Raw genomic sequence first — 20,481 nt, 5'->3', positions numbered from 1 at the left:
GATGCAGCCTAAAATTGCATTGGCCTTTTTAGCTGCTGTATCACACTGTTGACTCATATTCAACTTGTGGTCTACTTGGACTCCTAGATCCCTTTCACATGTAGTCTCGTTCAGCCAGGTGTCACCCATTGTATAACTGTGCATTTCATTTTTCTGCCCTAAGTGCAGTACTTTACATTTCTCTGTGTTTAATTTCATTTTGTTAGTTTTGGCCCAGCTTTCTAGTCTATTCAGGTCAGAAAAACTCCCTTGATATGAGGTCAGGAGAATAAGGTGGATGCTGCCACATGACCTTGCTTTGTTAACTGTAACTTGAGATGAGTGAGTTGGTGTCTCTGGAGAGCATACTGTGGCCTTTCTTTTTCAGAGCATCTCACAACTTGTCCAAAAGATTGCTGCAGTATGTGCCAGTGATGGTTTGTCCCTTTGCAGGGTAATCTATGAGAAGGACTCCACGACAGTCCCAAAAACTGAGAACATGACCTTCCCTGCTGACTTTTGCACCTTTGCCTTTTTGGAGGAGGGGAATCGGCATGCTTCCACTCCATGCTCATGGTTTTGATCTCTGGATCATACTAATAGATCCAAGATTCATCCATGGTTACCAGACAACCAAAAAAATCCTCTTCATCCTATTCCAAAAGTGTCAATATCTGACTTGAAAGGTCACGCCATGTGTTTCAGGAAAGGGGTTAGCAAACATCGAACCCAGTGTGCAGACACCTTAGACATGTGCAGTTCATCATGAATAATTTTCCACACACTACCAAAACTGAGACCAGTTTCATTTATGATCATTTGGATGGTTGCTCATCTGTTTTCCAGGATTAAACACTCCACTTTCTTCACTGTGGCTGCATTGTCCATCAATGATGGTCTTCTAGGTCTTGGCTTGTCAATGAGGGATGTGTGACCAGTTTGAAAATTCCTTTTCCACCTCACAATAGTGTCATAAGATGGACAATTGTTTCCATAAACTACCTTTATCTCATCATGAATTTTCCGGACACTATTACCCTTCAAATGCAGGTATTTTATCATGCTGTGAGCATCAATCTTCTCCATTATACACCTTAGTCACCTCTGGGACAACCTGTAACAAAAATAAAGGACACAATGAGTTGATTTTCTCAACATCATGCACTTAGGGATCAATGATGACACTGACAAAATGTCATCAACATACCATAATAACGTCCGGGTGATAATTATTACTTTACGATACCTCCTCATAGGTATGATAGGACAGGGTGGGTTTCTAAAGCCAGCATGGCAAGAATGGAGGAAGATGTTGAAGGAATCGGGGATTCTATTGTGACAGCAGTTGAAAACATTGCCCTCCCCCCCACTACCACCAATTCTGATGCACAGACCAAAAAAATCAGCCCAATTTGCAAGTTAGAATTTATCCTGGCAAAGGAAAGAAAATTAATCACCCATTGGGTGACCTTGGGTAACTCACACTCTCTCGGTCTCAGAGGAAGGCAAGGACAAACTCTATCTGAACAAGCTTTGCCAAGAAAAGCTCATGATAAGTTCACCTTAGCTTCATATTAAATTGAAAACAACTTGAAGGCACCCAACGACAAAAAACAGTCGTAGTTAAGAACAGGCCAAAATGATATTTGCAACTGTGATTTATTCATTTAACATTTCTACATGTGCATACAATAGTAAGCAAGGAACAATAGTAAGCAAGGAAATAGGAACAGTGTTAGAAGTCAGATCTTTAACCTAGCAGAGATAAGATAAATATTCAATCGATGGAAAAATTGCTGTTACAACCTACTGTGTTCCATTATGCACTATGCTTCTTGATTGGATTAATTGTTCTGTTGTCCCATTGTGATCCTACTTTCAATATGTTCTAGTGGAATTCTCACTGGCTTGAGTTGCAGATATAGACATTTTCTCTTTAATTGCTATGCCAGCTGAAATGGCACACATTATAATGCTAGTTAACACCCCAGCCTCATGAGGGCTCTCTTGGCCAGTTCATCACTTCTCCTTTCTGGTTCCCAGCCAGAATCACAATACATTGCAATAAAATAACCCCCAACACCATTCATATGGCTATTTACTCACCTTGGCTTTAGGCAACATCCTTCCCCCGCCTTCGTAATTTGTCACCTCATCATACTCCCAAGTTTTGCATTTCTATTGCTACTCACACACACACTTACAAAAAGTCTGTTTCTAAGCACTTCACTCCATGTGTCTGAAGAAGTAGAAAACTTATGCTACCAATTTCATTATTTCTCCAAACAGCACTGCAGATATAATCGTCTGATACCAATTTAATTGCCTTGGGTCAATGCTAGGGAATTTTGGGAAGTGTAGTTTTGTGAGATATTTAGCCTTCTCTGTCAGAGAGCTCTCTGCCACAATAAACTACAATCCCCAGGATTTCCTAGCACTGACCCAAGGCAGTTAAAGTGGTCTCTACTGGATTTTTTCTGCAGTGTATTTTTGGACCACAGTCTCAAATGTGATACAAGATCCCTTTGCACTTTGATGTTGGTATAGTTCACTTCTGCTGATTGGTCTCAAAGATCAGATGTCCTTGTGCCTACAGGCAACAAGTACCAGGAGAGGCAGGCTACCGTGGGGAGGAAGCAGTTACAGGTGAGTCAAGCAAGTTCAGCTAATGCACAGATAGTCATATACAGTTACTAAGGCTGAGGAAATGTACAATAGTGAGAAGTCAGCAGTCATGATAACTGAAGACATGAGGGAAAGACGAAGGAGATGTATACTGTAAACCAGTCTAGACGTCAAGAATCCAAATAAATCCACCAGCAGGAAGTGCCCAAATATCAAGAAAATGAACGGTGGAGAACAAAAAATGCAAGCAGCTGCTGTGGGATTTATAGCCATCTGCCCTTGAGATGAGTGCTTGACTGCTCAGCATTTTTTATTTAAGATGTATTGGCTCCATTACCCCTTTTCCATGTCCAGATGACTTTCCACTAAGGATGGAGATGTCTTCTCAGTGTCCCTCAACTTCAGCTGTGGAGGGGCCTCTCTGCAGAAACCAAAGGCCTTTCTGTATCTGACTTCTCTGCATTTAGGGTGACCAGATGTATAACCGAAAAGGAGGACAAGGCACCACAAAAACTAGGACATTCAAGAAAAATATAGGACATTACAAATTAAAACACAAAGGAACACCTTTTGCTACATCAATGTGCAATATGGCTATTCTCTGTCACATGGCCAAATCTGCCATTTGACACAGATTTCAGTGATTATCTGCACAGCAGCTGTTGTTTTGTATATGCACATTGTTTTCTTGCAGTAAAGACAACTTTTTTACTTTGAAAATGATATTCACTTAAATCACAATTTTTATGTCAAATTTTAAACTAGAGCATATTGGTCAAGGTATTTATTGATCCAAGTAATAATAACACATGATCATAGTTTGAGAAAGCTCCTGTACCATAAATCAGATTTAACAGAGGATCTCACCAGATGCAGTTTCTCCCTTTACTACAGCATTATGTCAGGGAACATTGCTCCCTGCCCCCCTACTATGCCTCTTTATGCAAGCTCACCAAAACAAGAATACTCACAAGACCAGGACACAATAACCTTTGCTTCATCATTGAAGATTAATTATTTATATACTTATTTATTTTTACAGCATTAACAGGAAAATTTTTGGTTAAACCCAGGCTAGTGACTCTTATATTGTAAGGAAAGAGGATTCATTATTATTTTTTAAACTATCTGTCATAACCTATATGATTCCTGATGTGCAGCATGCAAAATCCTATTTGATCCCCAAGGCATTTAATTGAATTCTCAATAGGGTTTTATACTGCTCTCATTATTATAGTGTCTTAGTGCCTCCCACTAGTGCATTAAGCAGCATTAACATCTGTCATATGTAGTTTGCTCATCTTGTGGAATTGTGAGTGGTGGGCAAGTGCCTCCATCCTACACCTACAAATATTTATGTCCTGGAGCTTGCATGTGGTATGTTTGCCTAGTTTATTTTGTGTAGAACTAAGAACATGTCTTGATTAATAAGGGTTAAGGTCTGTTACTATTACTATGGTGAAAGGTCTCTTTCAACTCTATGATCCTATATGTTTCTATGATTCTGATTGAGCCAAGATGATCTGGCTTTTTATGCATTTGGTGACAGCCTGCTGGTGTAGGCAACAGCAGCCCTAGACAAATCAAGAGGATTGTGTGTGCCTTCAAGCTGCCTCTTGACATGCCAACCCAATGAATGTTATGGGGTTTTCTTAGGCAGGGATACTCAGATGTGGTTTTGCCACTCCCTTCCTTTTTACCTACAGGGAAGCATTTACAGACGAGATAGGAAGACCAAGGATTCCAGGAGCCAAATTTGGCCTTTCTAGCATCCAAATCTGGCCCTGACTTCCCAAACAACCATGCCCTTCCCAAACCATCATTTGATGGTTTCTCTGATTTTATTTAATTTCCTTCCATTTGAGTTATTGACAGTATGAGCATTAACCAAAAATAGGCTGTTATTTAAGGCCCCATGCTTCTGCCTTTGACATTCTGTCCTCAGCCCAACTTATCTAAAATTGAATTATGCCCTCGAGGTAAAAGTGGTCTCCACCTCTGAGTTATGGAAATCTCCTCTCATGGAGTATTGATGTTTTGTAAACAGTGGCTTTTAAGATCAATTACTGGCCCAATCAATTGCTTAACACAGCACAGTTAATTATTTCAAATCTGCCTACCCTTTATCTATACAAGGAGCACTCCTATCACTTGGACGGTAGTCACTCCTGGGGGTGTGTGAGTTTTTTGCCTGAATGGCCATGCCAATAAGCACTCATTATCATGACCACATGAACAGGGATTAAAATGCTCTTGGCCTTAACATGACATGATGCCCCAGAACCCGCATTCGTTGCTGCTGCAATCCAACATTTTGGAACGTAAAATGTGACTCTGAACACTGCAAGATATGTTTTCTTTTTAAATTGTCTTTTAAAAACATCACACCTTACTAAATGTTCATTTAAACCACATGAAACAATGTACGAGTTGATACATTTAGGCCGTTTATATTATGTTGTGATTTAAAGGTTTAATTTAAGTTGTTTATGTTGCAACTATATATGGGAAACACTATTCATGAGTAGCATTAGTATAAAAACCATTAAGAATTTTGTATGGTGTGGTATGGGAGGATGTCAATGGGGGGAAGGGGTGTTACTGGTGGATGTGGGGTGAGTGAGCTGCAACAGGGGACAACCTAAAGTGACTAGTGGAGTCTCCTTCTTTGGAGGTCTTTAAACAGAGACTGGATGGCCATCTGTTGGGTATGCTTTGATTGTGAGTTCCTGCATGGCAGGGAGCTGGACTGGATGGCCCTTGTGGTCTCTTCCAACTCTATGATTCTTAGGTGACCCCAGTGCTCCCCAAAGATCTATCTGCCTTTGGGCAGAAATGGGTTATGGTATTCATCTGCATCTCTTTAAAATGCTGAAGAGATGGTGCGAGAGGCGCAAGGCTCAGTGGGAGGAGAAAGGAGAGGCTCTGGCCCAGTTTTCTTTCAAAAATTAAATTTAAATTTTTAAATTAGATTTTTATTCAGTTTTCTTTAGAAACATGACATCTTACCAAATTTTCATTTTAACCGCATGAAACAACGTGTGTGTAGATACGTTTAGGCTGTGTATATGATATTGTAATTTAAAGGTATCATTTTAGTTGTTTCTGTCACAACTGTTGCCATCATATTCAATGACAGATAGGAATTACATTTTATGAGTAACATCAGTATAATAACCAAGGATGCTGTATGGTGTAGTATGAGAGGAGGTCAATGGGGAGAGTGAAACCATGAGTTACTGCACCTTGGGGTGACCCCAATCCTAGTGATGCGTTGATGCCCCCACCAGTGTGTCACCATTTTGCTATCACCCCTTAGACTTTGCTTCTTCTTGGCCTGGGCCTCTTTCCCACCAGTAGGTGCTGCCCTGACACCATCTCACAAGGGCACCCCACAGACAAGTGTGAACAGTTGCAACAACAAGAAGAATGGGTTACCTTCAGGGGACCTGAGACCATGCAAGACAAATGGGGGACATAACCTAATAATAATACACTTATCCCTCCACATTCACTGGGGTTAGGGTCACAGGATCCCCGTGAATGTGGAAAAACCACAAATAACAAAAACACTTTGTTTTTACCTGAGAGAACACCTCTATAGGAATCTCCAGGTCCTGCAGTGCAACTGTGACCAACACCTGCCAGACATTGCGCTGGAGGAGCTACAAATGCCTAGTGGAGTGTTCTCTCTAGGAATCTCTGTCTCCATACAGACAGGCCAAAAATAAAGCTGCTTCAGGTCACTGGGAGGTATGCTGTTTAAATGATACATGCGTACTAAGAGTCTGGAAGCTGTGCCAAAGCTGTGCTCCAGTCCTTAAAACTGGATTGTGGCTTTGGTGCGACTTCTGGACTCTTAGTACGCATGCATCATTTAAACAGCATACCTCCAAAGTCACCCGAAGCAACTTTATTTTGGCCTGTCTGTATGGGGCCTTCAGGTCCTTTAGTGTGGGTTTTGGTTAAAGTTGACCATAGAGTTTCATGGGAGGACCTAGATATGTCTAGAGAGAACACAGTTATAAAATCTGTGAATAATCAAAGCTGCAAAAGTCAAAGCTGCAAATGTGGAGGGAGGAGTGTATTACTACTACTACTACTACTACTATTATTATTATTAGGTCATGTCGCCCATTTGTCCTTGGTTTTTGTGCTGATGTTACTGATAAAATGTAGTTCCTGTCTGTCATTGAATGTGATGGCAACAGTTGTGTCAGAAACAACTAAAATGATACCTTTAAATTACAAGATTATATGCACAGACTAAATGTATCTACAAATATATTATTATTATTATTATTATTATTATTTCCCACCTTTCCCCCAAAACTGGAACTCAGAGCAGTTTACAAGATTAAAAACAGTACAATTAAAAACACAGAAAAGTAGATAAACAAAAGAAGCAGCTCAAAACCCTCATCGAAGTATACATGAATGGTGCTTAAGTCAGCTCAAAATGGAGGATGTGGTGGAAATCCTCCTGGACAGGGGGGTTGAAATGGAGGACATGTGCTGGAAAAGGGACATTACCAAACAAAAGTGTAAATCCATGCTCCTGGACAGAAGGTGGAAATGGAGGATGTGTCGAAATGCACCTTTGTGGAAAGAAAGAGAAAGAAAGAAAGAAAGAGGTAGAGCATGACCATAGTGACCAGAGGTCCTCCCTTTCCCGGACATGTCCTTCATTTCAGCCTTCTGTCCAGGAGTTGTTCCAAAATGTCCTCCATTTGGAGCATGATCAGTGACCAGAGGTCCTCCTTTCCCAGGACGTGTCCTCCATTCCCACCCTCTGTCCAGTTGTTCCCACATATCCTCCATTTGGAGTATGACCAGGGTGGCCACAGGTCCTCCTTTTCCCAGGACATGTCCTCCACCCCTATTTTCTGTCCAGGAGGAATCCCAGAATGTCCTCCCTTTGGGGAATGACTAAAGAAGCGTCAGTTGACATTTCTGTGAGAGTTTGGAGCTGTTTTGGTGAGGCCCTCTTCTCTTCTGGAAGAAGGCCCTCCTCCTCCATTTTGTGGCGCCTCGTCCTCCTTTGCAGGGAAGTCCCCTTGCTGGCTGCAACTGGCCTTTCATTTGACTGGAGCCCTGGAGAAGACCAATGGAGGACATGACCAGACACTGAACAGGAATAGAATCTCATGCTCCTTAGTCCCGCTCCCCAGGGAGGCCTGGAGAGGAGGCCGAAAGGGAGCCCCTCTTCCTCCCTCTCTTCCCAGTTGGAGGCCAGGGCTTGCTTGCTTCTCTGCCTGGGCTGGGCTGGGCAGGGCAGCCGGGGCGGCGGGGGGGGGGAGTCACATGGGCTTGAGCCTGCTGCTGCCCTGCCCTGGCCTGCCCTGCGTGGCGGAGGTGGAGGTTGGAGGCGGCGGCCCTGAGCAGGGAAGCAGCCGCCTCAGCCCAGGCAGCAGCAGCAGCAGCAGCAGCAGCAGCGGGAACCCAGCCTGGGACCACCTGCCAGGACTCAGGAGCAGCTGCAGCAGGGAAGATGCGCCCAAGGCAGGTAACAGCAGCCACCCCTGGAGCGAGCAAGGAAGGCAGGCAGGAGCTCCAGCCCCCACTCCCCCTTCTCTCTTTCGACACACAATACACAGAGGGCCTCTCTCCCCCTCCCGCTCAGGGGGACCAGGACACGTCCTCCATTTCCAGCCCCTACCCGGGAGGAATCCCAGAGTGCCCTCCATTTGGAGCAGGACTCAGAAGCACCCCCCTTGAAGCTCACTCTGGGAGATAGAAAGCCTGGAAAGAAAGACACACATTATATATATATAGACACACACACACACACATATATACATACATATGGGATGAGTGCCGTTGAGCACCTTTGAGACTCCCTGAAAGAAAGACATTGGCAGCAGGAGCTTTCCTAGATTCCAGTCTACTTCCTCAGATGCCTCGGGATTTTTGTACAAATCCGTATGATCCAGTCTCAAAGGTGCTCGTCTACCTGCTGATTCTCCAGACTAACACGGCTATACTTTTCAATTCTATTTATATGAGTGTTTTTTGAAAGCTTTTATTTTGGTCACGTCCTGCATTTCTCTTTTCCAGGACACCTCCTCCATTTCTGCCGCCTTTCCCAGGAAGAATTGCACAACGTCCTCCATTCTGAGCAAGACCCAGAAGCAATAATTTATACTTATATAAATGGGGTTTTTAACTTTTATTTTGGTCATTTCCTACGTTTGGCTTTTCCAGGACATGTCCTACATTCTGTCCAGGAGGGGTTCCACAATGTCCTCCATTCTGAAGATGACTAAGAAACATGGATTTATATCTCTAGAAGTGTTTGGAGTTTCTATTTGGTTGTGTTCTCTATTTTTCTTGTAGGGCCTTCATTTTGTGGTGCCTTGCCCTCCCTTGTGGTTAGGGCACCAGGTCGTCCTGCTGCCATGCCACGCGCAAACCCACAGCCATGGGCGACAGAGCGCAACCAGGGGGCTCTTGGTACAGAGAGGTGGAGAACCAGAGGAGATGCTTGTTTGCTTTGCTGTAGTGCTTCCTCTGCTCAGGATAACCAGATGTCCTCACCACAAAGGAGGACAAGGCACCGCACAATGGAAGACCTACAAGAAAAAGGGAGGGCATGGTCAAAGAAAAGTTCAAACACTCAAAATATAAATCCTTGCTTCTTAGCCATGCTCGGAAGGGAGGACATTTTGGAATCCCTCCTGGACAGGAGGTTGAGATGGAGGACATGTCCTGGAAAAGGAGGACATCTGATCACCTCGCTTGGTTTGGCTCCTGCAGAGTGCTGCCAAGTGGAGACTCCTGAGGGAGCTCCTGGCACTACAGAAGTTCTGCCAGGGGAAGCTTTGTTCACCTGAGACAGAGGCAAACCAGGACCGGGAGTAACTCCTTCCTTCCACAGATTTCTCCAAAGAGATTGCTGGTGGTGGTGGTGGTGTTTGCCTTCAACAAGTCACTTCCAGCTTATGGTGACTCTACAGCAGCCCTATCATCGGGTTTTCTTGGCAAGTTTCTTCAGGGGGGGTTGCCGTTGCCATCCTCTGAGGCAGAGAGACTGTGACTCAGACAAAGTCCCCTGGTGGTTTTCACACCCAAGCAACAGTTTCAACCCTGGTCTCCAGAATCATAGTCCAGTGCTCAAACCACTACACCACACTTGCAGACCAAAGGGATTAAGGGCCCCCACAATCCTCTAAATTAAGCAGTAGTAATTAGGCTTGGGAGAGGTCTTTTCCTCAGAGCAGGAGGATAGTCTTAGAAGTCTGATTTGTTAGTTTTGGGGGGGTGTACCATGCACTACCCCATCCCCATTCTCCCAAAATGGAGGCCTTAACCCCATCCCCAAACAAAAGTGACACAGGTAGGGCAGGTATAATTAAAGACAAAGGGTTTTATTTTTAATCCTGTACATTGTAGAGGAAGTAAGCAATTTACCAAACAAGTTAAGACTCTTGTTCAACCTGCCTAGATAATTAACTTGTTGTTCTTGCTATTATATTTCTAAATTTCCTTGAAGAATATTCCAGTATGTCGGTAGTAGCTCATCTCCTCCAAGAGAGGCATTCTGGTCATGAAATCACATCTCCTCTGACTTCAGAGCCCTGCCACTACCTGGCAGATGGAAATGTTGGAGGAGAGAAAAATCTGTGCACGTGTTTACAAAACCCACCTCCTGTATCTCTGAAATGTACAGGCCTTGCAATATCTTTTACAAAGAACCACCTGTAGCTACATTAAAATAGAAGATGGGGATCAAACTAGTACTATGGGAATGTTTTCATTACACTCACTGTAAACAGATCTTCTCTTGCCTCCCTCTGCCCAGTTTTTCAGTGCCTGCTGGGATCTTTGAGTGCTCTGAAGCGGCATCACTGCCACAGTTCTTGTAGCATCACTAAACATGAAACCCTTCCAAGAAAATGTGTTTCATGGGGATTAAATGCAATTGCTAGTCCCAAACAGAGTAAATCCATTGAATCAATGGGATTTGTTTAAATCTTGATTTAGCAAGTTCTCATTGCATTAGTTGGTCTGTGCCAATTGGGATTGTAAATGGATTTAGGCCTGGCATCTTAAATTGATTCTACCAGTTTTGAAGTGATGCTGCTATTCAGCTGTTCATGGTGATCACTCCGTATCTTTATTGGATCAAGAATTATCAGTAAAGGTACTGAAGTGGTCCCTGCATTGTTGCATATAATAAATAAGTAATGGCAGTAATATATACAGCTCACCTTTCAATACTTGCCACTCAAGCCCCCTATCAGTGGTAACGTATCAGAACAATATAACAAGATGCCAGACACAGTTATTGATTCAGCTCACTCAATTCTCATAATCAAGTACCTCACTCAATTCTCATAAACAGGGCTTGCTGTTTGGAAGCAGTTTGGTGTGGGTTTTTGCTTGTTTCTGATCCTTATGGAGATGATTCACCATTCCTCAGTGCAGGCCCACTCAAGTGTCCTAATTAAGTGGTTGAATTTTGCTGAAATGGGTCTTCATGCAAATTTGAAAATACGGTAGAGCTAATGCATTTTTGTTTTGAATACTAGCTCTCTTTTTTAATCAGTGCTAGCTGTTTTGGTTTGCCTCTGTCAACACCCCTCCCCCATTACAATGTTTATCATACCTGACTGATGGCTGGAGTGGCTGAAAATATTTGAAGGCCACCCTGTTGGAAAGGCATGCTACATGGGGCTGATAAATGTTGCAGCCCAAAATATGTGGAGAGCATCATATTGAGGGAGGCTGGTTCATGCTAACCTAGGGTTGGCACTTCTTTTATTGTTTATATGTTCAACAAGCACAAACAACCCAAAGATTTTGCAGTTATAATATTTCTTGTATACACTACAGTGATAGGTGATACTTCACCTGTTGACTCCCTCACTCTTAAAGAGACAGATGCCATCTCAGATGTGGTGGTGGTGATGGAAATCTAACAATCCTGGGTCAACCTGACTGCTACACACGATATTCCTATGACACTGTTTTGTTATCCACTTTCTTCTTGTTGTTGCTGTGTGCCTTCAAGTCGTTTTTGACTTATGGCAACTCTAAAGTGAACCTATTGGGGGGAGGGTCTGGGCCTGTGTGACTTACCCAAGTTCACCCTGTGAGTTTCCATGGTCAAGTAGTGAATTGAACCCTGATCTCCAGAGTCATTGTCCAATGCTTAAACCATTACACCACACTGACTCTCTGTTTCTTAGCATTATGTAAACCACTTGACTAATTGTAGAGAACTGAGGGAGGCAGGGGGAATAGCCCTTCAGACTATGTGTATATAGTAATGAGAATTTCCGTTAACTTGTTTTAAAGGCAGTCCTTTGGTGAAATCCTAGGAAATGGATCCATTCTGCTTGAAATCTTTGCTTTGAACTACTTCATGTGGTTAATTTACTGAAGACTGTACACTGGAGTGGGCAGGGGCAAAGACTGGCAACTTGCTGTTTGTAAAACTTGGAAGTTCTCCCTGCTATGGAAGACAGGGAGAAACAGCAGGGGGTCCCACCAGAGACTCAGGAAGACAGCATCAGCAGCACGAGACCTTTGCCTGGTGGATCCGTGACTGTCAAGGGGGAGATAAAGAAACATGCAGTTACAGATGACTACAAAATCTCCAAGCAGGTCCTTGGCCTTGGCATTAATGGCAAAGTACTGGAGTGTTTCCACAAGGTGACAGGGAGGAAGTGTGCTTTGAAGGTATGTACATGGGGCTTTGGCCCTCTTTGATTTTTTTAAAGCTAAAGTCACCTGTTGTCTTCCCTACTGAGGCCTACATCTTAATGAAGAGTAAATGGACCCGAACAGATAGGCCCAAATAAAACTGCTTTGGGTCACTTTGGCATATGCTGTTTAAATGATGCATGTGTCCTAAGAGGTCAGAAACGATGCCAAAGCCATGCTCTAGTCCTAAGGACTGTAGTGTAGCTTTGACACAGCTTCTGGCCTCTTAAGATGCGTGTGTCATTTAAACAACATACCTCCAAAGTGACCTGAAGCAGCTTTATTTTGGCCTGTCTGTTTGGGCTCAATATTAAAAATTATAAAGCCCATCGAGGGCAGCCTTATGATGTTAGGAGCCCTACTTGTTCCAGACTTGCAAGGCTTCTTTAAGCAAGTCCCTGAATTCCTGTTTTAAATTACTAATTGTAAAATTGTTCTGCTTCTTGGCGTGGGTTAAAGAATGCCTCCCTCTCCTCCTCCACCCCACAAGTGAGTCAGGTAGTGGTTTGAATACTGATGCACTAGTGAACCAGGAAAACATTGCCTGAGATGCAGCAGGTTTGAGCTGGTAACTCACAAACTGCATTTCCAAAATTTCTATAGAAGGAATTGACAGCTTTGTGTGAGTCCTCAATTGTTCAGGCCCAAAGACTGCTGCCTGTAATTATCCTTTTCTGTTGAATAGCATTGTTTATTTTGTTTTATTAACACTCAAAAAATTGTTGGCGCAGTTTAACAAATTCTGCCTCACTGCATACACAAAATAGTCAAAAGAGTGGTTCTTGATATGTGGATATTTCCCCTGGAGGGATGAATGTATGACATTATAGATTCATGGGATTAGTAGCCCATTTGTGTCCTTTAAAACACTTTGCAGTCAGAAAGTTTAGTTAAGGATTCCACCTCCTCCCTCACTTCTAAAAAGTTTTTTTCAGTGCATAATGATCAGAATAATTAAGTTTGCATTAATTACTGAGAGAGTAAACATCTTGTCAAAAGGTATACTACTACTGTGTGCAGACATGACAGAACAGGGACATGACCAACAGGCTAGGCCAGATCCTTCCAGGTAGCTTCTAAAGATGGAGAGAAGAAAATCAGAGAGAGGATGGCATATTCTGCATTCTTGTCCAGCTTAATTTTGAATAAAACATGTGGCCCAGTTACCATATGAATATGAGCAAGAGCTATAATAATAGTGGAATGTACTGATTTCCTTATACAGTGCGCCCTTGCCTTACGCAGGGATCCGTTCAGGACCCCGATGCGTAAGGCAAGTTCTACATGTGCTTGAGCTCCATTGAAACTAATGGGGCTCACGCACGTGGCACAGCACACATACCATGAGCGTGCGTGCCATTAACTTCGTCACATTACGATGAAAGCCGCCTATGGCTCAGGCGCACTGTATCAGCACAAAAAGGTGAGGAGAAATATCACAGAATTGTATAACCCCCAGCAAAAAAAACAACCCAAACAAAACCCTTAGTCCCATGAACTAAATTTTGGAAAAGTAGAATAGTTGGATCATAAAAGGAAGCAACTTTTTGCCCTTGCTTCAATCCAACAGGAATTGTTGTATTGGCCGGAAGGGAAGGGAGCGAAAGCAAAATCTTTAGAAGCTAACAGTGCATTCCGAATTTACACAATTGTGCAGGCTGTCATGAGTTAAGAAAATGCAGAAGCCTTTTGTGTTAGCTGAACTAGCCCTCTGCTGTCTGAACTGGCTTTATGCCAATGTAATCCCCTTCTGTTGTCTTCTCTCACAGAGCTGCTGGTAGACCACTCTCTTGGCTGAGGTCATCTGTCAGAAGAGACAGAAAACATGTGGAGAAAGGGCAGAGCAAAAGAGGAGCCTAGTTATGCCAGATTCAAACTTCCTTCAGCCCAGGAACATAGCCACAATGCCAACATAAAGTTAGGCCAGGTGGAAGTAATTTCCAGCAGCCTTAAAGGGTTATCCTCAGCCATTTTAGTGAGTTTAGATTGTGCTCTAAAATGCTGGTGACATTGAACCACAACATGAAAACAATATTTGTCACCAAGAGAGCAAGTGCATTCTCCTCTAGCAGAAATGCCTAATTTGTGGCAAGCCATAGTTTGTTGTTGTGTCAGAATGTGGCAAACAATAGTTTGCTAGGATTTATAGATGCAGGAGGGAGCAAGTGAATTTGAGACTACTTTGTTGTTATAGAATCAAAGCATAATCTGGCATGATATCTGAAATGTAATCTAGGGAGGCTGCATGTGTGTAAATTTTTACACCAATTTCATACTAATCATTGAATGATGCTTTTTTATTTTAGATATCATTTTGAGCAGTTATGATATGTTTAGTACAGTTGTCCCTTGACATTTGCAGCTTTGACACTCGCGATTTCGATTATTCACGAGGCCAAGACTACTGTGCACACACTCCTCCTCCTCATCCGTCCTGGGCTTTTCCCCTGGGGAGGGAAAAAGCCCAGGAGGAAGAAGCTGGGAAGGGTGCATGTGCCAATCCCACCCCTTTCCAGAACGGAGAGCTGCCTCTTTCCCCAAGCAGCTCTCTACCTTGGGAAGGGGTTTTGGGAAAATAATCCCCCACCCTTTTCCAGGACAGGGGAAAGACAGCTCTCTTGCTTTGGGAAGGTGTTTGAGGAAAGCCAATGAGCCCTCCTTCCTGCCAAAGGCTTCAGAGAGCTTCACAGAGCTTCCTGAAGCCTTGGAAGGGAAAGGAGGGAACCACAAGTGTGTGCCTCTCTGCCCTTCCAGTGCCTCAGAGAGCTTGCTAGAGCTGTTTGAGGCTTCAGAAGGGAGATGGGGGCATGCATCTTGCCCCCCCCCCTATTTTATTCACAAATTTTTACTTTAATGGTGGTCTTGTAACCCTAGCCCCTGTGACTGTCAAAGGTTGATTGTACTTATTTTGGATACAGATTTGTTTTCTCAAACGAAATTAACAAAACATGCTCAATTTCATAGGATAGTTGTTTGAAACCAGTTTAAAACTGGATGAAGGGACTTGAGTAAACATTCTTTCATACTAAAGGTCTTCTTTATGGATTCTGGAAATATCCTTGCTCAGTTATATAGCATGCATTTTTGATTGCACAAATAGATAGTTCATGTATTCACATTACAAATATATTAATTACTTAGAAGTATGTCCCTGCAGAGTTCAGGGGAATTTAATGAGTTTGTTTAAGGCTGCAATTCTGTATACAGTTTCCTGTGAATAAGTTGCACTGAAAATAAGGCCTACTTCTGAGTACTGTAATTGTATTATCTGGTTATGCTACAGGTTGTGTAATCTGGTTCTGGTGTGTGCTATAAGAACAAAGGCCAAAAAAATCAGCCCCTAAATAAATTCTTAATTAGTATACAGTCAGCCCTTCTTATACACAGATGTTTTATACATGGATTCAAGCATTCACAGTTTGAAAATGTTAAAAAAAAGTATAAATTTCAAATATCAAACCTTGATTTTCCATTTTTTATAAGGGACACCATTTTGCTATGTTATTATATTTATATAGTGAATGAAAACAACAAAATACTTGAATGCTAACCAGGACAGCTACCCCTGGGTATTTCAGAACCATTTCACATACAGTATTTCCTTCTGCAGGGCCATGGCAGGTAAGCATGGAAAACATCCACAAATCCAGACCGTGGATTATACCCATTTAATGTAGCATAATCCCATAACAACTGTATCCAAGATGGCTTTTCTGAGATCTCTTCCTCCTACTTTCTCATTATAGTGTCAGCTGAATTCACCACAAGAGGTCTAAGTCTAGAAAGCTACTTTCCTTAAATATTATCCTTATATTTATTCTTAACTGGCTTCTCATTGTTCAGATACTGTGGTAAATTGGTAGTCTAGACATTTGTGGTCAGATACTGTTTGCTTTGCTTTTTTCCTTATCAAAACCAAATTTAGGGCTGCTATCTTATTGAAATTTTCTTGGCAGTAAGCCTTGTTGAATGCAGAGGGGTTTACTTCAAATCAAACAATATGTGTGTGATTAGTCCAAGGGCAGGCAGTCATAGAGGGATTGGGGATCATTTCTCATCCCCTCTTGGACTGTTGCAAGCTGCTTCAAGTGCTTCTGATGAAACTGGAAGTGACCAAAAAGTCACTCTCTGTTTTTAAAAAAGTTTGCAGGATAAAACAATTTATGAAGGGGTTGTTTTAGTCATGAATTGCACCCTGCACAATTTTTTGTTTTTCAGAAAGAAAATGGCAGTGGTGAGCATCCAAGGAACTCTAGATGGGAATTCTTTGAGGGCTACAGGGATGGCTTTGGTGAGCTGCACATGGCCTGCAGTCTGCACAGTTCCTGTATCTGGATTAGGCTCTATAGTAGGTTGACCAGGTGCAAAAGAGTACTGGTCTCCTGTGACTACAATAGTTGCACGAGAAACAGAATTTCAGCTGGTGTAATTCATCATGCAAACTACATCTGCTGAAATATCTTTTCCTCAGCTTTCAAAGGTACTGAAGTCCTATTCTCTTGCTGCCTGCCCCAATCTTAATTAATACCAGAGTTCTGAGGCAAAAAGACAGTAAAACCAGTAGGGCTTACATCTGAGTAAACATGCATTAGTTTCCACCGCATGAGTAATAGTTCAGCATATCATTTACATTTGAAGGAATGTTTAGATTTATTTTTGGGTTCTTTGCAATTTCTGTCAGACATAACTTTATAATTAGAAGTGACATTACATTTGCAAAATTGGGTAGTTTTAAGATTTTGGCTGCAGTCCTACCTAGTAACCATCTTCAACCGGGTACTCTCCACATGTCTTGGACTACAAGCGCAGCAGGGCCATTGGCAAGCAGTGTACATTTATGAAGGATTAAGTCCCAATGAATTCAGTGTGACATACCTCTGAATAGATGTATGTAGGACTGTGCAGTTAAGAGACTAACTGGTGGCATCTCTACAGAGAGGCTGAAGCCAGGTTCTTACAAATAGTAGAAGAAGAGAAAGAAGTAAATATGGACTATTTCATTTCAGACTAAAGTTGGGAGCTTACACAGTGAGCCACTCTTCCGTATGAAACAAATGCTTCTTGAATGCTGGTTTATGAGGAAGATAGGTTCTGGGTTCTAAGCCAGCATGCAACCCAACTCCTTGTCTGGGTAAATACCAATTTGTCTGAGTAAAGGAGAGTTCATCAAATTAATCTGAGCTGCTGAAGTTATCAACTTTATTTAGAGCTCATGTAAGAGAGTTGTATAGTATTAGAATGACACAGATGTAAGCATTTGTAATGAACTTAAAATGAATGCTTAGGATATTTTCTCATTTGTTTAATTGTTGGGAATATTTATATCTCATTGATGTTCTCTTTATTCTTTGTCCTACTAAAATTCAGATAAGCAGAACCATGTTGATCATTAAGTTTCTTCTAAGCTTATTGCTTGGCCTGATTGCGCACACATTTATTTGGCCCAAGGTTTCTGGTCTTCATATTTATGTTGGTTTGTTTTTTGCTATCCAACATAATTGCTTGCACATTCATTCATTTGCTTTCCTAACTAATTCTTACAGATAACACATTCTAATAAGCCAACTAGAATTTTGGCTTAGCATGAAACTTGTTGGTATTGTTTATGAAAAGCAAAAAGAATAATAATTTCAAAACATATATTCTACTCAGTGCTCACATTTTCATTTTATTTGTGCACAAATCCAAACAGTCACATGATCTATTAAACCTGCCTTGTCATAGCAAGGCTATTGTATTGCTGATCCATTAAACTTGTTGCCATTCTACTGACACTGTCAGAGAAGAAATGTGCTACTCTGATGGCACTAATTCCCACCCAGTGTCAATAAATGCAAGTGGGAGTGGAGTGAGAGAGGTGATGAAAATCCCACTAAATCCTGTTCAAAGCGCTCTATCTGTATGAATCAGGGACTGAAATTGACTGGCTTGGGTCAGGAAATGCTTCTGGTTTAGTAAGTTTTACTTTTAAGTGAGACTGAATACCGAAGAAAGAATTGTTGGATTTTCGCTGGACTTTCGCTGGCTTTGGCGTTTTGCGGCCAGTTTTTGGTGTGTGGGGGCCCTTTAAGGACCATCTGGGAGGAAGCCAGGGAGGAGCCCCGCCAGGTGAGAGCGGCGGGGATAAAGCCGGGAGACCAGACCCTTCCAGGCACGCCCCCTTTTGCCCTCCACGGCAGGACCACCACCACTGTCGCCGCTGCCAGGACTGCACCCTTTGCCGGACGGCCTCCTCCCGGGGTTTCGGAGGTGCGCATCTGCGCACCGCCCCGGGAGTGCCGCCCACGGACTAGGGGAACACCGCTCCTGTGGAACTGCGCAGTTGCGCTGCTACCATCGGGCGTGGGAGGCTTGGGTTAGCCTGGGAGCAAGAGGATGCCGGTAGTGGCTACCCTCTCCTCCCTTAGCAGCCATAGAGGGATGGGGGGAGGTTAGGGATGCGGGGGATGCCTGGGTCGGGGATAATATCTTGGCGGGCGGAGCTCCTATTGAGGTTGTGTGGGGCAGGGGGAGGTATGGTGGTGGGAGAAGGGACTTCCATTCCAGGGGAAGGCGGGATCGATGCATCATATCTATCTCACCTTCCTGTCCCCCTCCCAACCTGAAGGACCTGAGGGTCACTCCAACCGTGCCACAAACCCTGTCGCTGCTCCTGTGCAATGCCAGGTCTATTAATAACAAGACCCACATCCTCCAGGATCTACTGGAGGACTCTAAGTGTGACCTGGCTTGCATTACCGAGACCTGGCTGGGGCCTGAAGGGGATGCTGTGTGGGCTCAGGCCCTGCCTGCTGGGTACTCGGTGAAGGACCAGCGCAGGTTAGGTGGGCGGGGTGTGTGTGTGTGGCCTTGGTACATAGGGACACCGTGTCCCTCTCCAGGAACCACATCCGACAGACCTCCTATATCGAGTGTATTTACCTGACCCTAAAGGCTAGGGACAGTCTAGGGATTCTGTTAGTGTATCGGCCACCCCGTGCATTAGCGGACTCCCTTAACGAGCTGACACAGCTGGTCGCTGAGCTGATGTTGGAGACGCCCAGGCTTCTTGTCCTGGGTGACTTCAACATCTCCCTCACGGCCAGCCATGTTCCATCTGGTGCAGCTCGGGAATTCATGGAGACCATGGCGGCCATGGGCCTGTCCCAGCTGATACAGGGTCCTACGCACTGTGCGGGTAATACTTTCGATTTGGTCTTCTGTTCGGAGGCGGAGAATCCGTGGGTGGAAATAGCTAATATTTCCCCCCTGTCATGGACGGATCATTTCCTGGTAGAGGTGGAAATCAAGGCCTCTACCCAGATCCCCCCCGGGGGTGGTGGACCTGTTAGGATGGTCCACCCTCGAAGGCTGATGGAACCCAAAAGGTTCCAGGAAGCCTTAGAGGGGCTCACGGTTGGAAATGACGGCGACTCTGTTGACGCCCTTACCGGTATCTGGAATACCGGTCTTTCTAGGGCTATACACAGGATCGCTCCCAAGCGCCCTCTCAGGCCCGCTCCCAAATGTAAGCCCTGGTACACGGAAGATCTCCGGGCGAGGAAGCGGGCTCTGCGACGGCTAGAGTACCGTTGGCGGAAACACCTTCGCTTAGACGACAAAACTCTCCTAGACCAACTGTTAGAGGACTACGGAGAGGCAATACGAGCAACAAAGAACTCGTTCTATGGTGCTCGTATTGCGTCCGCTGAGTCGCGTCCGGCAGAGTTGTTCAGGGTGGTCAGGGAGCTAACTCAGCTCCCTCCCGCCCTGAACCAGATCCTTGAACCTTCTAAGGCCTGCTGTGACTTGTTCAACGACTTTTTTGCGGATAAAACTTCTCGTATAAGCGAAGGTCTGAACGCCGACATTTTAGCAGAACCTAGGGTAGAAGTGTCCAGAGCCTCTGTGGACTATGTTAAACTGGATCAGTTTGAGTTGGTGAGTACCGAGGATGTGGACAAGATCCTCGGAAGCGTTCGGAAAACAACCTGCTCCCTTGATCCCTGTCCCTCATGGTTAGCGGCCCAGGGGGGACCGGTAGTAACATCATTGTTACACCGGATAATTAATACATCTTTGAGGGATGGGCAATTTCCATCGGATCTTAAATTGGCCATTGTAAAACCGATCCTAAAAAAGCCCTCCCTCGACCCCCTGGTACATAACAATTATCGGCCTATTTCGCTG

At 43.7% G+C, this 20,481-nt stretch overlaps 3 protein-coding genes across 7 annotated transcripts in view; 1 reads left to right on the top strand and 2 right to left on the bottom strand.

Moving 5' to 3' along the window:
* The window catches only part of C2H3orf18 (chromosome 2 C3orf18 homolog), a 504,125-nt gene that overhangs the window by 246,863 nt on the left and 236,781 nt on the right, over nucleotides 1-20,481 (bottom strand). The gene's annotated exons all lie outside the window — the stretch shown is intronic.
* Nucleotides 1-20,481, bottom strand: part of CISH (cytokine inducible SH2 containing protein) — a 259,908-nt gene that overhangs the window by 35,305 nt on the left and 204,122 nt on the right. The gene's annotated exons all lie outside the window — the stretch shown is intronic.
* Nucleotides 2,590-20,481, top strand: part of MAPKAPK3 (MAPK activated protein kinase 3) — a 124,104-nt gene continuing 106,212 nt past the window's right edge. The window contains exons 1-2 of one of the 3 annotated variants that reach the window (XM_042448819.1): nucleotides 2,590-2,625; nucleotides 11,905-12,288. In XM_042448819.1, the coding sequence (XP_042304753.1) occupies nucleotides 12,064-12,288 (225 nt within the window). In that variant the 5' untranslated portion in view covers nucleotides 2,590-2,625; nucleotides 11,905-12,063. Of the gene's footprint in view, nucleotides 2,626-7,972; nucleotides 8,111-11,904; nucleotides 12,289-20,481 lie in introns of those variants that run through there. The other 2 variants (XM_042448818.1, XM_042448816.1) reach the window with 2 other exon arrangements.

The sequence above is a fragment of the Sceloporus undulatus genome, chromosome 2 (genome assembly GCF_019175285.1).
Source record: "Sceloporus undulatus isolate JIND9_A2432 ecotype Alabama chromosome 2, SceUnd_v1.1, whole genome shotgun sequence".
Lineage (NCBI taxonomy): Eukaryota > Metazoa > Chordata > Lepidosauria > Squamata > Phrynosomatidae > Sceloporus > Sceloporus undulatus.
This window is presented reverse-complemented; position numbering and strand designations above follow the sequence as displayed.